Source organism: Salvelinus fontinalis, chromosome 2 (assembly GCF_029448725.1).
Source record: "Salvelinus fontinalis isolate EN_2023a chromosome 2, ASM2944872v1, whole genome shotgun sequence".
Lineage (NCBI taxonomy): Eukaryota > Metazoa > Chordata > Actinopteri > Salmoniformes > Salmonidae > Salvelinus > Salvelinus fontinalis.
In genome coordinates this window covers 79650333-79673484 of record NC_074666.1, presented here as the reverse complement: position 1 = coordinate 79673484, position 23152 = coordinate 79650333, and the positions used below count along the sequence as shown (strand labels likewise).

General features: G+C 42.2%; 1 protein-coding gene across 6 annotated transcripts; it reads right to left on the bottom strand.

Annotated features, from left to right (window-relative positions):
- Positions 1-21636, bottom strand: LOC129828064 (uncharacterized). 6 transcript variants are annotated; one of them, XM_055889452.1, is made up of 17 exons: positions 21463-21636; positions 17224-17353; positions 17042-17078; positions 15374-15511; positions 15168-15240; positions 14985-15038; positions 14758-14811; positions 14517-14601; positions 14139-14228; positions 13064-13117; positions 12869-12961; positions 12612-12740; positions 12358-12429; positions 11439-11526; positions 4695-4741; positions 4376-4541; positions 1-4259 (listed from the first exon to the last, which is right to left on the bottom strand). In XM_055889452.1, the coding sequence occupies exons 4-17, from the start codon at positions 15476-15478 to the stop codon at positions 4215-4217; spliced, it is 1155 nt and encodes a 384-aa protein (XP_055745427.1). In that variant the 5' UTR covers positions 15479-15511; positions 17042-17078; positions 17224-17353; positions 21463-21636; the 3' UTR covers positions 1-4214. The 6 variants fall into 6 exon arrangements, with proteins under 6 accessions (XP_055745427.1, XP_055745428.1, XP_055745430.1 ...); XM_055889453.1 differs by lacking the exon at positions 21463-21636 and adding an exon at positions 17552-19092; XM_055889455.1 differs by lacking the exon at positions 21463-21636 and having other exon boundaries at positions 15168-15237; positions 17224-19093.
- Between the last annotated feature and the right edge of the window lie 1516 nt (positions 21637-23152).

Sequence of the window (23152 nt, the reverse complement as noted above, 5' to 3'; positions counted from 1 at the left end):
TGGAAAGGAATATTTTAATGATGAAAGGAATTAAACGCATATTATAATACTAAGAAGCGATGGACCGGTAACCAAAAAGTATCTGGTTCGAATCCCTGAGCAGACTAGGTGAAAAATCTGGCGATGTACACTTGAGCAAGGATAATCTGCTAAATGACTAAATGTTAATGTATTAAATAAAACAAGTTGTGACCAAACACAAAACTCTGCAGAATAGCCTTCCTAAACTTGCAGGCTAAAAAGTAGATATGACAATAATGTGGAGGTTTCCTCATACAGATACATGCAGAAAGTTTGTAACAAATAATACATGAGAGTACGAGGGACAATTGTATCCATCAGACCTGAGTCGTTCATTAAACAATAGTCTTAACTCACTCACTTGTATTGCAATGTATGAGCAGATCATATCAATCCAACAGTCCAAATGCATAGTACTATAAAATGGTAATGAAAATGTAATAAGGAAATAAAACAAAATAAATATGAACGGTAACTAACCATAAAAAGCATCAGGCGAAAGCATTACAAGTACATTACAAGTAAGTCAAATTACCATAATCAAAATGTGAAGACCATGAACCTTTTCTGACACTAAGGTTATAAGGTCTCAATGTATGTGGGTATGTCATTCGCCTAAGTCATTTGACCTGACAGACACTTTGACTGTAATAAACATTCTAATGAAATGGTGAACACAGATATCAACATAGCTACACAATTACTGTCTAAAGGTGTGGTATTTTTCACAATGTCACTAGTAGGTGGGGATGTGGGGTACAGTTCCTTCCGCAAGAACTGCAGGTAACACTTCCTATGAATACCCTCTTCATAATGTGTTATAAGTGCATTTATAACACCTTCTAATCTATGCATTATACATCATATTGCATGAAATAGGCACTAATGGCTGCTAATACATGTCTATATATTCCTACAGCATTTTAAGCAGGCAGCATAATGCCTTATGATTAAGAAGCTAAGTGGTATGACCTACATGAAATGCTCTTTAGGAAATTGTGTCAGAGGGGTATACTGTAACGACTTCATGTAGGAGTTCCGCACTCCTGTTAAAGGGATAGTTCACCCAAATTACAAAATATAATTTGCTTTCTATACCCCGTAAGCAGTCTATGAACAAGCTCAGAGAGCAATCCATGCTTTGGTTTTGTTAACCTGACCATTGTCGTCAAATGCAAACTTTTTAGATCAAATCCCATGTCGAGTAATGTGAAGCCAATATCCGATTTCTTGCATTTTTTTCGTGCTTCATGTCCAAATCATCTTAAAATAACTGAATTGTGGTACACAATCAAATGTTGACACTTTAGGATGATTTGTGAAAAACGCTTTTAACAGGGTTATTGACTTTGGATTTCTGCCACAAATGCTAAAATGCATATTTCTAACCAAGTACAGTAAACAAAACCAAAGCATGGATTGCTTTCTTAACATGTCCATAGACTGCTTACAGGGTAAGAACAACAACATGTAGTTTTGTAATTTGGGTGAACTATCCCTTTAAGTATGCAAGACAGAGTTACATAGGTGTAAGAGGGTATGCAGTGGAATTAGAATATAGCCTACCACTTAATGAGCACAGAATGTATAATATAATGATCCTAATGTGCTTTTCAAATATGGCATCTGGCATAGTAATACTTTGCTTCATAAGGCATTACACATCCTGGTGATAATGCTTTATGCAGTTATAGATGTTCATGAGCAGATATTAGCACCTATGTTGTGCATCCTGATGCATTATGAATAGAAGGTGTTATTAATGCTCCTGTAATGCATTATAAAGAGAACATCCATATGAAGTGTTACCTGTTTTAACTGACCAATCATGATTTCCTATGAAAACGGTGGTTTAAATAAAGTCTGTTGTAGTATCTTCTAGAGCAGGGGTACTCAACTCTTACCCTACGAGGTCCGGAGCCTGCTGCTTTTCTGTAATACCTGATCATTCATTGCACTACACTGGGGTCACAGGTCTAAATCAGTCCCTGATTAGAGGGGAAGAATGACAAAATGCAGTGGAACTTGTTTCGAGGTCCGAGTTGAGTTTGAGGACTCTAGTCTCTAAAGGAAAATGGAACATTAACTTTCTTTACTGAAAGTAGGATTACAGGTGTTGGTTTATGTTAAATGTCTGTGAAAATTTTTGCTGAAGTTGGGACAAATTATGCAAGTTATTTAACACTAACATGCTGTAACTCTCAATTCAGAAATAATGAATAATTTCTTCAGTAAAATAGAGCATCTTAGACTGGGCCCTGCGATAATGATGTCTCTTCTACACCACAAAAGTATGTGGACACCTGCTTGTTGAACGTCTCAATCCAAAATCATGGGCATTAATATGCTGCTATAACTGCCTCCACTCTTCTGGGAAGGCTTTCCACTAAATGTTGGAACATTCCTGCGGGGACTTGCTTCCATTCAGCCACAAGAGCATTAGTGAGGTTGGGCACTGATGTTGGGCGATTAGGCCTGGCTCACAGTCAGCGTTCCAAAGGTATTTGATGGGATTGAGGTCAGGGCTCTGTGCAGGCCAGTCAAGTTCTTTCACACCAATCTTGACAAATCCTTTCTGTATGGACCTCGCTTTGTGCACAGGGGCATTGTAATGCTGAAACAGGGGGCCTTCCACAAACTGTTGCCACAAAGTTGGAAGCACAGAATAATCTAGAATATCGTTGTATGCTGTAGCGTTAAGATTTCCCTTCACTGGAACTAAGGGGCCTAGCCAGAACCATGAAAACAGACCCATACCATTATTGCTTCTCCACCAAACTTTACAGTTGGCACTATGCACTGGGGCAGGTACCATTTTCCTGGCATGTGCCAAACCCAGAGGACAGACAATTTGTATTCGTTACGCGCTTCAGCACACGGACGGCCCGGTTGTTGCTCCACAATAACAGCACTTACAGTTAACCGGGGCAGCTCTAGCAGGGCAGAAATGTGATGAACTGACTTGTTGGAAAGGTGGCATCCTATGACTGTGCTACATTGAAAGTCACTGAGCTCTTCAGTAAGGCCATTGTAATCCCAGTGTTTGTCTATGGAGATTGCATGGCTGTGTGCTTTATTTTATACATCTGTCAGCAACGGGTGTGGCTGAAATAGACAAATCCACTCATTTGAAGGGGTGTCCACATACTTTTGTATATATAGTGTAAATAACGCCGGGTCAATGTTTAGCTATTTGACATGTCCACAAGACATTGAGACCTCATGACCTTGGAAATGTCTATACTAAAAAAGTGTATGTATCTACTCATGTGTTTGTGATATATATTTGCTTGTATGTATAATATACAATACTAGTGTAAGTATGATCTTAACTTACCTTCATATCATTATAATGTTGTTTAGCTAAGATTTTAAATGCTGTACCATAATCAGTCATAAGTCACACTCATTTTCAGATAAGAGTCATACAAAATGTAGATAATAATAATTCTACAAGTCTTGGGCTGTTTTGGAATTTCAACTGAACACGTTCCCTAACCTATCCAGATTACAGCTGTCACAAAGAGAATTAACTTAATAAACTGTTGAGGTTTCTGAAAATCACTGTTCAGTTAAACACTGCTAAGAATATGTCTTGGGGTTGACAAGACTAATTATGATTAATTTTATTTATTTATTTTATTTTACCGTTATTTTACCAGGTAAGTTGACTGAGAACACGTTCTCATTTGCAGCAACGACCTGGGGAATAGTTACAGGGGAGAGGAGGGGGATGAATGAGCCAATTGTAAACTGGGGATTATTAGGTGACCGTGATGGTTTGAGGGCCAGATTGGGAATTTAGCCAGGACACCGGGGTTAACACCCCTACTCTTACGATAAGTGCCATGGGATCTTTAATGACCTCAGAGAGTCAGGACACCCGTTTAACGTCCCATCCGAAAGACGGCACCCTACACAGGGCAGTGTCCCCAATCACTGCCCTGGGGCATTGGGATATTTTTTAGACCAGAGGAAAGAGTGCCTCCTACTGGCCCTCCAACACCACTTCCAGCAGCATCTGGTCTCCCATCCAGGGACTGACCAGGACCAACCCTGCTTAGCTTCAGAAGCAAGCCAGCAGTGGTATGCAAGTCACAAATGTGTACCTTATAATAAGTACTGTATATTATATATTACTGTATCTTATATCTTATTAGGTTTTCTTTTGCTATACAAACGTCTACCGTTTGTTACAGTTCTCCTCTTCTTGACTCCATGTCATTAGTTCCTTTGTCCTTGGGAAAAACACAAGAGTTACAAATATGCTGGAGCTAAAAGACAACGAGCCCCGTCATTTTTGATAGCAAGCCAAACAGTTCACCAGTTGTCAGAGGACATAAACAGTACTTACTATTAACTCAGGAGGTTTGGTGACTTTGTCCTTGTCCAAGGCCTGTTTGTCCAATAGAGCAGTGGTCTCCTCTGCAGCTCTGTTAGACATGGGAGGTCCTCCATTCATCTGAGGAGGTCCTGGACTCTGTGCACCAGGAGTCACTTCCTTAGTCTCATCGTTAACCCTGTTGGAGAAATAAGACATCAACATTCACATTCATGATCCACCATAATACTGTCCCCTATAGAGACAGAGGCTAACATGAACCGTGGGAAAATGGGGTTGGTGACATTATACCCAATGAGTTGTGGATGTATCAATATGTAGTCAAGTTTACCTGACATCATGGTGTCCATTCACTAGAGGGGGTTCAGCATGTGTCTTCTGACAGGATTTGTAGGAGTTAGTACTTAGACATATAGAGACAGATATCACACTATTGAGCAAAAGACAGGTGTACATTAGAATATAGGAGGAGAAGGAGGAGAAGGCAACACGTGAGTGCATTTGCCATTCTGGTGAAAACAGGAAACTAAGACATAACAGACATAATGGCCAAAGCCATAAAAAGCATAAAGGCTTAGGGTAAAAAGGAAGAGGCGACACTTAAAGTACATTGTCTATTGTCTAGGACAGGAAACTAAAGCAAGGCCATAAGTGCATAGAATGGCTGGACATACCGAGGTCAGAGGGACACACAAAGGAGGGGGCCAGCCAAATGACCAACAGATGGACTATAGGCATAATACATATTTATATTAGGACACTGAGAGGGTCCTGGCACCATTGTAATCTAATCAAGAGCGGATACAGGCGTTATTGGGCCTGAACAAGCAGGAAGTCTAAAATGAGAGATATGGGATGGACTCATTTGATGTGTGTGTATAAGAACAGAGCCAGTGCTTATGGAAGTTGGTCTTTTCCACGGACTGACACGGCTTCTGATATTTTATATTAAGAGCCTATATTGAATTTACAAGTTCTTGTAAGAGTGTTATATTTCTGAGACGACATATTTGGCGAGCTTTGCCAGGAGGGACAGGGACTACGGAATGACGTTCCGGGCTGGTGATAGTTTCTTTGGACAATCTTGCAAACAAATGTGGCCACACAACTATAAAAAGGTAAGCGTTTTCTTACGTAGTTGAAATGTTTGTATGGATTGCTTCAGAGATCCTGTCTCAGCGGGAAGGGCGCCACGTAGGTCTCTCTTTACATTTCCTAGAAATCCAGTAAATGCTAAGAACTTTTGAATTCAATGAAATTGCATGCATGTGAGATTTTGGGGGTTGTGAAATGTAAATATATATGTGCATGTGTAGGGACTAAGTGAGTAGGGGCTGTGAACCTTGCGGGTGTCGGGCGTTTAGCGGAGGGGACATGCACTCGTTCTGATCTGACCGTTCGAATGTGTGGCTTTAACTGGTGCGGTTGTTTGCGCCCTCTGGCTGAGATGCCTGGCCATAATGTGGGACAGCCCATACGGTCAAAACAGATAAAGTAGGTAGAAAATCCTGTAATACCTCTTCGATAAAATTAGTAGAAGGAAAGCTTGGACAGGTTATTTATGAATACAGCTCTAAAAAGAATAGAGGACTGCATAAATAAGTAGTTAGAAAGCCACGATACCGCCCTTTAAAATTAGAAAGGTGTCTGCTTGGGTGGGATATTCACGACAGGAGGGTCTGTTCAGGTGAATATATAGGACGCGGAAGAAACGCTGGCCTGATTGTGCGGCGTTCAACTGCAAAATAAATCCTGCGGATAAAAACGCTCCATCTAGCTAAACGGGAGTCTGTAAATCGGTAGGTCACGCCACGATATTGCTCTAATACGGAATAGAGGCCAGTATTGGGTGGGTGAATAGGGTATGAAGACAGGCTGACCCGGTTAGGCAGTAGTCTCGTCATATCGTGAAAAATCCTATAGTATAATTCCGGTTTATGTTGAGAAAGTAGATTAAGTTAGTAGGGGAAAAAACTATAGGTTGTTTTAGGTAAAACAAAGGGTGTGTATGAACGAATGAATGACAATTCTTCGTGATGAATGAGCAGATTAGAAAAAAGAGGAAGAACAGGCTGTGTGTCTGTGACCAACTGGTAGGAAGAGGAATGTGCAAGCCTCTCTGACAGTTAACTGAGTGTAATTTGAGAAAGAGAGTGCATTTAACTCTCACTGGGAAGAGGAACAAAATCGAAAAATATTGGGCAAAATAAGTTATAAATAAGGATAAATAATTGACGTGATAATGTGTTAAACGACCATTGTAAAAATATAATAGGTGTTAAAGAGGTATTAAACAAGGCACGAATAGTATATAGCAAAGTAGAAAGAAAAAAAAAAGTTGAAAATAAACTTAAATTATCCTGTTGAGGCTGGGGGCGCTGTTGTCACTATTTATGCTAATCGTGTAATTTTTGAAACGGCTTCCCACAAAATTCTTGATCGTACAATATGCATATTATTATTATTATTGGATAGAAAACAGTCTATAGTTTCTATAGGAGTTGAAATTTTGTCTCTAAGTGGAACAGAACCCATTCTACAGCAATTTCCCTGACATGGAGTCAGATTTCAGAAATGTTGGCCCCTGATCTGGAGTCAGTTAAAAGGCCACAGTTATTGCTATGAGTATACGGACACTGCTTACGTCTTCCCCTGGATGCCTTTACGTGATGACGATTTGAATGGGGTCGATTGCGCGTTCACAGGCACTACAAATTAAAAAACCCTGTAGCTAGGAACTCTTTTCTTGCTGCGTTATGCGCGTGGAGGACACCGACCCGCACCTGTTCCAAGCATTAGTGGAGGGAGTAATATTACTCTGGTCATGTTTCTACTCGTTATAGGAGTTAAAAACATCATAAGGTAGTTAATTTAAAGCGTTTTATAGCAATTTATATCCGTTTAGTGCGATTTTGGGACATTTATTTCTGAAACGCTGTGAATTGCTGGGCACGCTTCCAGTTCATCCCGAACGCAGTTGGCATTTCCACATGGCAAGAGGACAGCTTTCCACCAAAAGACGATTAGACCCAAGAAAGGATCCTTTGCCCAAGATACTGATGGAAGAACAGCTCAAAGTAGGACATTTTTATTATGATAAATCGTGTTTCTGTCGAAAAATGTTAGTGGCTTAGGACGCCATGTTTTTTGACGTAGCTTCGCTTGGCGCAAACTGTATTGAAAAGTAAGGATAATTTAAAAAATGTAATTCCGCGATTGTATTAAGAATTAAATTGTCTATCAATCCCTGTCCACCCTATATTTTTTAGTCACGTTTATGAGTATTTATGTATAAGAGTAGATCACTGTCTAATATGGCGCACGGACATTTTCTCACCAGCTGGGCTACATTTCACATTGTCTAACCATGATTTTGGTGGTTAAATATGCACATTTTCGATCAAACTCTATATGGATTGTGTAATATGATGTTACAGGAGTGTCATCTGAAGAATTCTGAGAAGGTTAGTGAAAAAATTAATATATTTTGGCGATGTTGACGTTATCGCTCACTTTGGCTAGAATCAATGCTGGGCTGCTATGTGCTATGTGCTATGCTAATATAACGATTTATTGTGTTTTCGCTGTAAGACACTTAGAAAATCTGAAATATTGTCTGAATTCACAGGATCTGTGTCTTTCGATTAGTGTATGCTGTGTATTTTTACGAAATGTTTGATGATTAGTAAGTAGGTAAACACGTTGCTCTATGTAGTTATTCTAGTCCATTTGTGACGGTGGGTGCAATTGTAACCTATGCCATCTACCTGAAATATGCACATTTTTCTAACAAAACCTATCCCATACCATAAATATGTTATCAGACTGTCATCTGATGAGTTTTTTTCTTGGTTAGGGGCTATAAATATCTTAGTTTAGCCGAATTGGTGATAGCTACTGGTGTTGGTGGACAAATAAAAGATGGTGGATTATGCTAATGTGTTTTTAGGTAATAGATTTACATCTTTACATATTGTGTCTTCCCTGTAAAACATTTAAAAAATCGGACATGTTGGCTGGATTCACAAGATCTGTGTCTTTCATTAGCTGTATTGGACTTTAATGTGTGAAAGTTAAATATTTAAAAAATATATTTTTTTTGAATTTCGCGGCTCTGCCTTTTCAGTGGGGGTGGGGGGGGAGTGCCGCTAGCGGCACCCTCAGCCTAGACAGGTTAAACTATGAGGTTAAAATAAATCTAGGCTGTCTAGAATAAATAGTGACAAAAATACACAAGAAACACCATAACAGAAGTCTAGAACACATATTAAAAAATCACGAGCAGTGTAACGAAATAGGAGGAAAAACAGCCTGTGCCAACAGAGACTGCGGTCTAAAAATAGCCTGAAGGACAGGAGAGACATTGTTTCACTAAAACCGTGAATCGGGAAGTAAACAGTAAAATAGGCTAAAAGACAATATAGCAAGCGGATAAATAAAGAGATAAGACAGTGTAGACATTATAAATAGCTAAATTAGAAGGAAAAATGTATTAAATTGGATTTAATACACTGAATAAAGTTAAAGTGATAGAATAAGCAAACTAATAAAATGAATAGTGATGATATCTGTAAAGGGAAAAACACAGCGATATTTGAAGTACTGTACTAGAATAAGACATTAAGTCATCTGTAGTATTCAGAAATATAGTACAGACATTATAGAGTAGGCTTTGATAGGAGAAATTAAGTGAGGTGACTAATTCATTATTATCTGGGAAAGTGGGTAGCTCTACCTTGGAAAATAGTAAATAAAAGTTGTGTAATACGATGGGAGTGTTTAGGAAAAATAAATAAATAAATAGTGGCATGAAAACAAAAGTACTGTTTCTCCCTAGCATAGAGAGATGAGGACTTTAATAAAGCCATGGAGTCACTGAAAGAAGCGCACATTAATTCTACCGAATTCGGATTGAATATGAAAAAAACTGGATAATGGAGGACGCCATAAACCCGGTAAACAGGATAAATAAAATAAACAATTCAGGGAGGCAATTGGGAGTTGGAACAGTCGCATGGGACCATAATGTGAAGCTCGATTTGCAGGCGTTCTGATGTCAACATTCTATCATCAGAAAATACATTACGATGAAGGACAAATATGATTCTGCTCATCCTCGCAGACGTGCGGGTGGTTAGCAGAGCTATGGAGAATATCTTAAAGCATAAGAAGATAGCTCCCTGTTTTGGATATGGGAATATCGGGTATGGGAAAAATGAGTGTAAGGTGACACTGGAACTTAGTGCGGTAGCAGGAAATGCTGCTATACAAGAGTTTGCATCCTTGTCAAAAGAACAAACAACTAATCGGTTTGAGGTTAGTAAGAATGGAATTTTCACTTGGCAGTGTATAGTCTCTGATCGATCAATGAGTGGTTCATAGAGATTACAGTTTATATGTGATGAAAGAAGTATTAGATCACGTTTTACTTGACTTCTAGTAGAGTACTGATGCGATTTTAATTGTGTTAGACATTCTATACCGTTATTCTCTGAAACTGCTAAGACGCTTATAGAATAAAATCACTATATAAGTAATACTATTGGTTTGCTGATTAAAAGGTAACATTGTGAATATTAACGATATGTACACTTTCTTTTCCAGAAAAAAGGGGTTTATTCTTCTCTGGTCAAAATGTCATTGGAGACTGCGTTACTGGGGAAAGCAGTTAGTTAAAGTCTACCGCTTTAAAAAATAAAAATATCTGGATAAGGCTAAAAATGGAGTTCCGGACAAGTGAGGCCAGTTCCTGTGTGTTCTTGGCCTATGGTTCACTAGTAAGTACCCCATATTACCGGGAACGAATATGCGTTAGTGGATTTATTCTGGAAGGGTTTTTTCCAATTCAGTTTCAAATTGGGTATGCAGAAGGATGGAAATGTTTTTGAAAAATGTATTTAAGTTGTTTCTAAAGAAAGGGGAGTGGAAACATTTTAATGGTGTCAAAATGCCCTGAATCCTAAGAATTTCCCGTGAAAGACTGATCACCTTCACTAGAAATTGTTGGAACAGGTGGGATTTAATTATAAAATGATTAAGAAACACCAGTCTCTATTCAAAGTGTATAATTACTTTGTAAATCTATTATTTCCCTGGGAAAATAATGAAGAGTTGTAATCTTAAATTGACTAGTTATTCAAATAGGTTTATTTTTTGATTTAACATGGGTTCATAGGTAAAATGATCAGTTGCCCGAGGTTATGGTCTTTGGGTAAATACACAAATGTGCTTGGTTCATTCTGCATATAAAAGGGAAACATGTTAAAAAGTGATGAAAGTTACTCCAAAGGGTTTATTGGAGTGTGGGTCTCTGCGAGGGTTATGTTGATAACTACATAATCTGTAACTCGTCTGAGAGATCACCAGTAGAATAAGGGAGTTATCATGGAAGGTGACGTCAGAATGCTTTAATGCATGGGAGACATTATCACCACAACAAGTGTGTGGAGCTCAAACCCACCCTAACCGGCTGAATAGTGAGGGACAACTGTGTCTGATGACCTGTGAACTGTATCTAAAAATAGACATGCTGGAATGATATGTGCCAGGGAGTAGAAAGACTAAAGGGGATTGGGGTACTGACCTTTCATTACCAGGCCACTCATGACAGAAAAACAGGGACAAAAGGGATATTTGGAAAATAGAAAAAATAGTAATAGTAATAGTAGAAAAAATAGTAAAAGTAATAATTGGTGGCATTTTGAGCACTAGAGCAAAAGTTTGAGAAACTTATGACTTAGTTTTGTTAGGATTGGATATTCTTCCAACTGGAAGACACTTGACTGATTACATGTTATTTTACAGCAGTTGCTGTAGGGACCATCATTTGGCTATCATTATGAATATTTCTGTGGCAGGAGGCCAGGTATTTGAGACAGAATGTTTACATAGGGCTGTTATTTAAAAATTAAGAATTAGTGATCTTGCTATAAGAAGAAAGTCTGTTGTCAGGAAATAACCCATGTGTTAGTGTGTATGTCCTCAGGAAAAAACAGCCAGAAATGGAAGGGCTTGGGCTGAATTCTGGAGACTGAGTGTACATCAAGATACACCAGGCTGGGGGTATACTTCTTACAGCACTGCAGTGGTAAAGATCTTCATGTCTCTCTTTGGTGGGTGCATAAGTCTCACAAGAAGTAAGGTCCAGCTGAATAATGGGTGAGCTTGAAAATACCATGAGAGAGAGAGAGAGAGAGAGAGAGAGAGAGAGAGAGAGAGAGAGAGAGAGAGAGAGAGAGAGAGAGAGAGAGAGAGAGAGAGAGAGAGAGAGAGAGAGAGAGAGAGAGAGAGAGATGTTAGGGTAATTGTAAGTCAATATACAATTGAAAGTCAATATATTAAAAAAAATATATATATAAAAAATACAAAAAAAGAGCTCTATGTGATGTGAAAGCATATACAGTGTTGAATTACTTCAAGAAGAGATAATGTTGATTAAGGTTATGCACATGATTATCAGTTAAAATGGAGCAGGTGGGAAACTAAGTAAAAAATGACATGATTTGGGAACACCTCTCAGAACCTGGGGCCGAAAGGGGAAGACTGGGTGGAAGCATGAGGAAGCTTTTTAGGGATTTTATTTTGTGGAGTCCAGCAGAAAAGTATCCTGGAGGCATAGAGTCAGGTGAAGAGAGAGTGGGAATTGTCATGGTCTCAGATTTCAGTTTTAATGAATATATTTATGCATAACACATAACATTGTCAATAAAAAACCCTTCTGGTTCTGATGCTTCAGGTTTCTTTGTGGGTACCGTGGACTGCTTGGTAAGGGCAGTTGATGTTATCTAGTGGTAGCTACTGTAGTCTTCACAGCAGCTGCCACCATTGTTGTTGTCGTTGTTCTAGTTGTCACAGGTTCTTCCTGTTCAGGTGCAGGGGTGGGATCAATCTTAATGACCGTGATGCTACTCCCTTCGGTCACTGACCTCAACCAGTTATTTAACCTCCTCTCCCATCCCATGCAACTTTACACACAGATAAATACACATTCTCACCTTCTATATGGCACGCGTCCATTGCTTTGAGGTTGACCCAGAAGCTGTGTGTCATCAGTCTGGCTGTTAACCCTGTGGGAGCAATAACAGGGCTATCATCAGGATTAAAACTCTTGATCCACCACAAACAACACTGTCCTCCGTAGAGGCAGAGACTAACATGATCCATGGGATCAATTCTGAAAGGAGAAATTAGATTGTCATTCAATGGATAATGACGATCTATCAAAGGAGTCCTTATGTGGACAATTTACCTGACAATCTTGGGTACATTCAGTGTGGAGGAATCAGCATGTGTCTTCTGACAGGTTTCAGTGTCTGCTCTGTCATTGTCTGACGGCTTTCCATCCTCCATTCCTAGAACACCTTCCTCTCCTTGGTCGCTAAAGTTGAGATTATTACATTGATAAGGATTTTAAGGATCTCGACTGGGAAGGATACAAATGTTCTCCATTTCCATAGTCTACATTACAGAGGACTGACAGGTGATTAGTCATGTGGTACAGTTTACCTGGCATCTCCATTCAGCAGAGGGTTGTCAGCGCCTGTCTCTTCATTGTCCATGGGCTGCCTGCTCTCCTCTCCTGGCTCACCTCCTTGGTCACTGAAAGTGAGATTATGATGAGCATGACTGAAAGGATTAGCAAGGCAAACTGATCCAGGACAGAGTAGACTATAAAGATGTAATAGAGGTATTGTAACTAACCTGGGAACAACCACAGCTTCAACAGTCTCACCGTCATCAGGCTTTCTGATGTCTCTGTGATAAAACCAGTACCAAAGGTTCAGTCAGATACCCACAGGTACAAGTGGAATCATCTACGATACATTACACCAGACAAAAATACACCAGTTCCCCTTCTGGCTTGAATATGTTATGTCTTGCCTGGGCAGGGGTCTAAAGGCAGGGTCTTTGCTGAAAGTTGTTGCTTGCCAATAGACATTACTGGTATTTAGAAATTCCATGCGGATCTATTGAGTAATTCTTCCTTCACATTCTATATCAGGGCTTTCCAACCCTGTTCCTGGAGAGCTACCCTCCTGTAGGATCTCTCTCCAATCCCAGTTGTAACTAACCTGATGCAGCTTATTAACCAGCTTTCAGGTATAGGCAACTTTGATGGGTGCCACAGAAATCTGAATTCATTATGAGGGACCACAGTGGCTTGTGGATCTGCGTACCCACATTCACACTCACACATGCAGTCAGAGCCGGCCCTAAGCAACATTTTGCTATGGGGATTAGAGAAAAATGTTCAGATTTAAAGCAAGTTTGCTGCAATTCTACTCATTTTGCCATAGGGTGGAGAGAAATGTATGCATGTCAGGGATAGGCAACTTTGATGGGGGCCACATCAAAATCAATGCCCACCCCCCCTGTCAGCAATTTGACGATGTTTAGGTTTAGGTAGCTGGTCAGATTCATTTACCAATCTAAAAGATTTTGTGATTGAGGTGATTTTTAATGACTGACATGACAAGAGGAAAACTCCTGGTGCACAATCAAATTTAGAAATGAAACCTTGTGCTCTAGCTGTCAACAGTAAAACGGGGGTCCGCAGGCCGCCAGTTTCCCGTCCCTGAGATAATTATTAGAATCAGGTGTGCTAGATTAGGGTTGGAGTGAAAACCTACAGGACAGTAGTTCTCCAGAAACAGGGTTGGAGAGCCCTGTTCTCTAAAGACAGAAACTAATATGACCCATAGCAACAGCTAAATACAAGAGAGACTATCATTCAGTGGTTGATTACAGATCAATAAAGTGATTTGGAAAGGTTTACCTGGCATCACGTCGCTCATTCTGCATCAGAGGAATGGAGTTTGGTTCTGGAATGCCCTGACCCGCTTCCATTTCTCTGTGGCCTTGGTTGCTAAAGATGAGATTATTACATTAATGAGAAATTAAGGATAATGTTTGATAAACAACAGTAACTTGAATGGCCGACAAGTCTATAGTTTGTAAGTGGCCTGCAAGTTCCAGGCTGTTCTCATCCTGTTTGTGACCTGCTAGGACCCCATTGGTCTGACTTTAAACCCTAGTAGTAAGACAGAGAGAACTAGTCTCATAACTAACATAAACCCTCTGCAACAATTCTAATTGACTTAAAGACAAAAACAGTTATAAAGCTGTTATAAAAACAGTTATATAGGATACTCACCGCTGTTTGTCTCTCCAAGGTTTGTACACACAAAACAACACCAAGAGCAAACCAGCAATGACCAGCACGAGAGCAACAACACCAACTGAAAAACAAAATGTAGTCATCAGATGTTGACATATTCACACAAATGAAAAGGTTTTAAAATAGCCTTCTAACAGTAGTTGATCTTGGTAGTATTGTTTTGTTTCATTTGCTCATACAGAGGAAGCTGTGGTGATAGATTTGGGTAAACACTCACCATTTTTCCAGGTCAAACTAGTGTCACCACGGTTTGCATCAGGATTGTCTCCATCTATAATGGATGATTAGAGAGAATAAAGTCATTTCCATGACATAATCAATCAAAATACTGAACAACACAGAATAATGTGTTATGTAGTCTTTCCCTTAGTTTAATTTCCAGGCATGCTTCCAGAAAAGAAAACATAAAAAACAAATTCTCAAGGGATTGACATTGCTACTCACCTGGGATGATGGTTGAATTTAAAGGTGCAGTTGTCACAACCTCATTCCTCATGTCTACAAAGGCCAGACAGAGGTTAAAAGGTGTACAGAATTCAAAATGAATGAATATGATTTAGTGCTTTTCTCTATGTGCCCTTGAAAGATACTTGAAATTGATGGAAAAGAGGAATGTCAACTATCTACCTGTGACAATGTAATGGGAACATCTCTCCTTAACTGGGGGTTCTTCACCATTAGACTCAGTTCCAGCCTTCTGCTAAGAGGGAATGGGGAGGGGTATTGTTTCATCAGTTGCATCCTAACAATACGGGATTAAACCCATAAATAAAAAGACAAATGTGTAAGTTGTTATAATCAACCTCTAAATAATGTGAAATTACAGAGCTCACCTGTGTAGAATCAATGTAAATGAAGTTCATTTTCAGGTTTTGGCATTTATAGAGGGTGATTGAACTGTTGTTCATCGTTACCACCTCATTCTTATCAAATGCCATTGGCTTGTTCCCTCCACTGTTGGCAATGGCAGTCTGTGGGAAAGACAGACAAAACACTATTTCAAGTTGGAAAAAGGCAAGTCAAATGATCAATACAGAATGTACAGTGCAATCGGAAGGTCTTCAGACCCCTTGACTTTTTTCACATTTTGTTACGTTTTTCTCAAATGGATTAAACAAATAAAATCCTCATCAATCTACACACAATAGCCCATAATAACAAAGTGAAAACAGGTTTTTAGAAATATTAGCAAATGTATTAAAAAAAAAAAAAAAAAGCAGCAATACCTTCTTTACATAAGTATTCAGACTCTTTGCTATGAGACTCAAAATTGAGCTCAAGTGCATCCTGTTTCCATCTATCATCCTTTAGATGTTTCTACAACTTGATTCCACCTGTGGAAAATTCTATTGATTGGACATGATTTGGAAAGAAACACACCTGTCTGTATTAGGTCCCACAGTTGGCAGTGCATGTCAGAGCAAAAACCAAGGCATGAGGTCGAAGGAATTGTCCGTAGAGCACCCGAGACAGGATTGTGTCCAAAAAATACCAAAACATTTCTACAGCATTGAAGGTCCCCAGGAACATAATAGCCTCCATCATACTTAAATGGAAGAAGTTTAGAACCACCAAGACTCTTCCTAGAGCTGGCCGCCTGGCCAAACTGAGCAATCGGGGGAGAAGGGAGTTGGTCAGGGAGGTGACAAGAACCCGATGATCACTCTGATAGAGCTCCAGAGTTCCTCTGTGGAGATGGGAGAACCTTCCAGAAGGACAGCCATTGCTGCAGCACTACACCAATCAGTCATTTATGGTACAGTGGCCAGACGGAAGCCACTCCTCAGTAAAAGGAACATGACAGCCCGCTTGGAGTTTGCCAAAAGGCACCTAAAGGACTCTCAGACCATGATAAACAAGATTCTCTGGTCTGATAAAACCAAGATTGAACTCTTTGGCCTGAATGCCAAGCGTCACGTCTGGAAGAAACCTGGCACCATCCCTACGGTGAAGCATGGTGGTGGCAGCATCATGCTGTGGGCATGTTTTTCAGCGGCAGGGACTGAGCGACTAGTCAGGGTCGAGGAAAAGATGAACGGGGAAAAGTACGGAGAGATCCTTGATGAAAACCTGCTCCAGAGTGCTCAGGGCCTCAGACTGGGGACAAAGGTTCCCCTTTCAAATGGACAAATACACTAAACACACAAGCAAGACAACGCAGGAATGGGAAAAACTCCCCAAATACAGGTGTGCCAAGCTTGTAGCATAAACAGTCTGAATACTTATGTAAATGTGATTTTTCAATACATTTCAATACATTTTAATACATTTGCAAAAATGTCTAAACTGCTGTTTTTGCTTTGTCATTATGGGGTATTGTGTGTAGACTGATGAGGGAAAACAACAATTTAATACATTTTAGAATAAGGCTGAAACATAACAAAATGTGGAAAAAGTCAAGGAGTCTGAATACTTTCCGAAGGCACTGTATATGTGAAAAAAATAAAATTTAACAAGAAGACACATGTCCTCAAACTTGAAAAGCAATATACACATCTCACCTGATACACCAGAGACAATGATACAGGTCCAATGCTCCTGATTCAGAAATATGATAACATCAATACATTTACTTTTTTATAATCAAATAGTTTACATTTGGAATGTTTTTTTCTTCTGGTATTGTAGTTTACAAGGTAACTGTACATAAACCTAAACTGCAGTGATAAATAGCCATACTCACAGTCAAATCATTTCTGACAATGTGGTCTACATTGACACACTCCAGGAGGGTGATGCAGGAGTAGCTGACATCAATCACATTGGGTGCATGTGTAGTGTTTTTGTGTCGGCAAAGTTCAGCAAGCCACAGTCTGTGGAAGAAAAATTATAAAAGTTAAGTTAGACATCTATCACTGAAAAAAAACATTCTACATGTTTGAATACATTTGTCATTAAACTGTGTCTACTGTCTATATTGAAGTGTGAAAGACAGTCGTAGTTCTGATTCTACCGTAGATACATTATGGGTGAAGGATATGGAACCCCCCGATTGTATCATCGAGTCGTACATCATCTGTGGTTGAAGTCACCCCATTGGGGATCATGGACATCCACTCCACGCATAAGATCCTTGTAGATGTAACGGTCCTGACCTGTTTTATGTTGTTTTTGTATGTGTTTTAGGTCAGGGCATGTGTTTTGGGTGGGCAGTCTATGTTATCTGTTTCTATGTTGGTTTTGGTTGCCTGGTATGGCTCTTAATTAGAGGCAGGTGTTTTGCGTTCTCCTCTAATTAAGAGTCATATTTAGGTAGGGTGTTCTCACTGTTTGTTTGTGGGTGATTGTCTTCCGTGTTTGTGTTATGGTTGCACCATACGGAACTGTATACGGTTTGTTCGGTTTATGTAGTCTGTTTCCTATTCGTGCGTTCTTCGTGTCTATATAAGTTCTCATGTTTAGGTCAGTCTACGTCGTTTGTTATTTTGTATCATTTCAAGTGTAGTTCGTGTTCGTTTTTTCGTCTTGTTTAATAAATATGTGTTCAAACTTCGCTGCGCCTTGGTTCCCTCAATACTCCTCCTTTTCCGAAGATGGAGAGGAGGAGGATCGCCGTTACAGAATCACCCACCATTCCAGAGCCAAGCAGCGGAGTAAATGGAGTAAGGGACAGGAAAAGAAGGAGCAATGGACATGGGACGATGTATTGGACGGAAAGGGTTGCTACACTTGGGAGGAGATCCTGGCTGGTAGGGATCGCCTCCCATGGGAACAGCTGGAGGCACTGAGGAGAGCAGAGGCTACCGGAGAGAGGAACCGGAGCTATGAGGGAACGCGTCTGGCACGGAAGCCCAAAAAGCCCGTAAGTAACTCCCAAAACTTTCTTGGGGGGGGGGCTAGGAGGTAGTGGGCCAAGGGCAGGTAGGAGACCTGCGCCCACTTCCCAGGCTTACCGTGGAGAGTGGGAGTACGGGCAGGCGCCGTGTTACGCAGTAGAGCGCACGGTGTCTCCTGTACGAGTGCATAGCCCAGTGCGGGTTATTCCACCTCCCCGCACTGGTAGGGCTAGATTGGGTATTGAGCCAGGTGTCATGAGGCCGGCTCAACGCGTCTGGTCTCCAGTGCGTCTCCTCGGGCCGGCATACATGGCACCTGCCTTATGCATGGTTTCCCCGGTTCGCCTACATAGCCCGGTGCGGGTTATTCCACCTCCCCGCACTGGTCGGGCAACTGGGAGTATTCAACCAGGTAGGGTTGGGCAGGCTCAATGCTCAAGAGTGCCAGTACGCCTCCACGGTCCGGTATTTCCGGCGCCACCTCCCCGCCCCAGCCTAGTACCTACAGTGCCTACACTACGCACTAGGCTATCAGTGCGTCTCCTGAGCCCAGTTCCTCCTCCACGCACTCTCTCTGTAGTGCGTGTGTCCAGTTCGGTGCCTCCAGTTCCGGCACCACGCACAAAGCCTCCTGTGCGTCTCCAGAGCCCTGAACACACTGTATATTCTCCCCCTACTAATCCTGATGTGCTTGTCCTCAGCCCGGTGTCACCAGTGCCGGTACCTCGCATCAGGTATAGAGTGGGCTTTGAGAATACAGTGTGCCCTGTCCCTGCTCCCCGCACTAGTAGGAAGGTGCTTATCCTTAGCCCGGTGCCTCCAGTTCCGGCACCACGCACCAGGTCTACAGTGCGCCGTATCCGGCCAGAGCCATCCGTCTCCCCAGCGCCATCTGAGCCATCCGTCTCCCCAGCGCCATCTGAGCCATCCGTCTCCCCAGCGCCATCTGAGCCATCCGTCTCCCCAGCGCCGTCTGAGCCATCCGTCTGCCATGAGCCTGCAAAGCCGCCCGTCTGCCATGAGCCTGCAAAGCCGCCCGTCTGCCATGAGCCTACAGAGCCGTCCGCCAGACAGGAGCCGCTAGAGCCGCCCGCCAGACAGGAGCCGCTAGAGCCGCCCGCCAGACAGGATCTGCCAGAGCCGCCAACCAGACAGGATCTGCCAGAGCCGCCAACCAGACAGGATCTGCCAGAGCCGCCAACCAGACAGGATCTGCCAGAGCCGCCAGCGAGCCATGAGCTGCCAGAGCCGCCAGCGAGCCATGAGCTGCCAGAGCCGCCAGCGAGCCATGAGCTGCCAGAGCCGCCAGCGAGCCATGAGCAGCCAGAGCCGCCAGAGCCATGAGCGTCGAGAGCCGTCAGCCCGCCATGAGCGTCGAGAGCCGTCAGCCCGCCATGAGCATCGAGAGCCGTCAGCCCGCCATGAGCGTCGAGAGCCGTCAGCCCGCCATGAGCGTCGAGAGCCGTCAGCCTGCATAGACCTGCCAGAGTCCCTCAGCCAGGATCTGCCAGAGTATATTAGCCGGGACCTGCCCCTTGTCCCGGTGCTGCCCCTTGTCCCGGTGCTGCCCCTTGTCCCGGTGCTGCCCCTTGTCCCGGTGCTGCCCCTTGTCCCGGTGCTGCCCCTTGTCCCGGTGCTGCCCCTTGTCCCGGTGCTGCCCCTTGTCCCGGTGCTGCCCCTTGTCCCGGTGCTGCCCCTTGTCCCGGTGCTGCCCCTTGTCCCGGTGCTGCCCCTTGTCCCGGTGCTGCCCCTTCTCCTGGTGCTGGCCGTTTATTTAGGGGATGTGAGTTTTAGGGTGGTCATTGGGAGGGGTAGACAGAAGCGTTGGGTGACTATGGTGGTGTGGGGACAGCGTCCAGAGCCGGAGCCACCACCGTGGTCAACTGCCCACCCAGACCCTCCCCTGGACTTTGTGCTGGTGCGCCCGGCGTTCGCACCTTGAGGGGGGGGTTCTGTAACGGTCCTGACCTGTTTTATGTTGTTTTTGTATGTGTTTTAGGTCAGGGCATGTGTTTTGGGTGGGCAGTCTATGTTATCTGTTTCTATGTTGGTTTTGGTTGCCTGGTATGGCTCTTAATTAGAGGCAGGTGTTTTGCGTTCTCCTCTAATTAAGAGTCATATTTAGGTAGGGTGTTCTCACTGTTTGTTTGTGGGTGATTGTCTTCCGTGTTTGTGTTATGTTTGCACCATACGGAACTGTATACGGTTTGTTCGGTTTATGTAGTCTGTTTCCTATTCGTGCGTTCTTCGTGTCTATGTAAGTTCTCATGTTTAGGTCAGTCTACGTCGTTTGTTATTTTGTATCATTTCAAGTGTAGTTCGTGTTCGTTTTTTCGTCTTGTTTAATAAATATGTGTTCAAACTTCGCTGCGCCTTGGTTCCCTCAATACTCCTCCTTTTCCGAAGATGGAGAGGAGGAGGATCGCCGTTACAGTAGATTCCTCTTTCACATCTACACAGTATCTGTAAGCATTTCCTGTTCTGAGGTTTGCACAAGCTATATTCTTGGTTTTCTCTCCGCCCCAACAGGCTGTAGAAGGAGGAGGAAGACAATTACCACAGTCATCTACAGTGCAAATCTTTACTGATGTTGAAGAGATTAGAATGTCCGGAAGGGACAGCTTACTGTATAAGCACAATAGCATATCAACAAGATGGATATAGTCTGCATCACTAGTTGTAGGAAACAATCTCGGTAGGTATGTCTTTTCTTTCACCAGGAATTTTAAACTTACAACGTCACAAACAATGCTTTGAATGAAAAATAACAGTTCAAGATTTCAGATCTTGATACTGATAAAAAGGAAGTGGGAGTACAGGAGAGACATTTCACAACAACTAATATTCTGCTGGTACTGTACGCGCCCCACAATGAATGAGTCGCCGCCATTTTGGAGAATTCTGCAAACACGTGACGCAGTTTTTATTTTGCAATGCTATCTCTTTCCATAGATAATATGTAACTTCCTCAACATAATGGCAAATAGAAAATAGATAAACAAATGCTCATATTATCGAAAAAGCAATACGACTAGACTGAAGGTGTGTCTACAGAAATCTGGCAGAGACGGCTTTAACCCAAAGCATGGCCTCTGGCTATTCAAACATCAGCAACACACACTAAAATGCTAACACTATCTTCTTACCTCGACTTGACAAGAGGATCAGCAAAAAAGTTAAAGGATATGCAACAGACATTGTAGTACTGCAAACAACTGTGTGCCTGCCGCCGTGAGGTGCAAACGCGGAAGAGATAGGTATAACTCATAGTGAAAGTTATGATACATGGAAGAGGTAGAGTTAACAGTGACGTCTGACTCATTGGGGAAGTCTTGCATCATTATGCAAATCAGTTTCAGCTCTAGCACTGATATTAAAAACCTGCAAGTCATTGAAACCCTGTTTTTCTTTCACAATTTCCATGGACCTGATTCCTACTAGTGGGGCAGTCTGATAATGGTGTCATGATTCAGTGCACTGTAGGTGGTTTCTGTAGGACCAGGACAAACTCAGAGAACCAGAGTTCAGAGTTGTACCTAGGTAAGTGACATGGCCGGTAAACACTCAGGGCTACATCATTCTGACCACTAGAAGGGGCTCTTGTTGAATAAATGAAACAGAAGCCTTCGTCTGATTCGAGTCATGTTGAACTTTACCTCAAGGTATATAACTGTTTGAATGATTCAATAGGTAAAATGATCACAAGTAGGCTGGTGCATAGCATGTTTATAAAGATGAACACTCTAGGTTGACTGTGACATCTGACCCTCAGTAAGCGGAGGGTGTGTGGCTATTGTGGATATTGAAAATAATACAATTATTGTGATCACTTGTGGTTCATTTCAGAGTGGGAAGACATGGGAAAACATCAATAAACTCATCATCCGTTCCATTACTGTCTATAGGGTGAACAGCCATCAGACACCACACAAAGACAGACATACAGTGCTTTAGACTCAGTACTGTCTGTGTACATGATCACATCTGTGAGGGTCTACAGTAGCTACAGCACAGACCTGTACTGTAGCATTAATGCGTGGCACATAGGTCACTGTGTGTGTGTACATGTGTATGCATGTGTGATGTGTGATGTGTGTGTGTGTGTGTGAGTGTGTGTGTGAGTGTGTGTGTGAGTGTGTGTGTGTGTGTGTGTGTGTGTGTGTGTGTGTGTGTGTGTGTGTGTGTGTGTGTGTGTGTGTGTGTGTGTGTGTGTGTGTGTGTGTGTGTGTGTGTGTGTGTGTGTGTGTGTGTGTGTGTGTGTGTGTGTGTGTGTGTGTGTGTGTGTGTGTGTGAGAGATAATGTGTTTGCGTGTGTGTGATAGCACAGGACATCCTCCTGTTGTCTTTGGGAGCTGGTCCATGGAGACAGCGTGACAACCCTCCCATCAGAATTTGTCCGTGAGAGCAGGAGAGCAGGCGCTCAAAGGGCCCTCTGTCATCTGCCCCTTCACACTCACTCTCTCTTTCTCTCTCTCACACGCACCAACAGATAAAGCAGGGGCTGCCAGAAGCAGCATGCTTAATTTACAGATTCACTGCTCCAGCGAGAAAACACAGACAGGAGTCTGTGTCACTCAATCTGGCCCGATCGCTTTCTCCCTCTTTCTGTCTCTTTCCCTTCCTCACTCTGTCTCTCTCTCTCTCTCTCTCTCTCTCCCAAACTCCCTCTCTCTCTCAGGCATGTCCATACCAAAGGCCCATCCATAGAGTTGGAGGAAAATAAAAGCTAAGTAATGTTGAATTACACTCCAAGTGAACTTGACATGTTCTCAGTTCCTAAACATACTAGAGACCTACTACCTGATTGAGTTGGCCTGAGTTACCAGAGGGGATGGG

Bases quoted from the DNA above. Each gene is read 5' to 3' on its own strand.
- LOC129828064 (XM_055889452.1), bottom strand. From the start codon at position 15,478: ATGGCATTTGATAAGAATGAGGTGGTAACGATGAACAACAGTTCAATC. The intron at 14,812-14,984 runs GTGAGTAGCAAT...CATCCATTATAG, and splicing joins AAATTCAACCATCATCCCAG to ATGGAGACAATCCTGATGCA. The intron at 4,260-4,375 runs GTAAGTACTGTT...GTTTTTCCCAAG, and splicing joins CCAAACCTCCTGAGTTAATA to GACAAAGGAACTAATGACAT.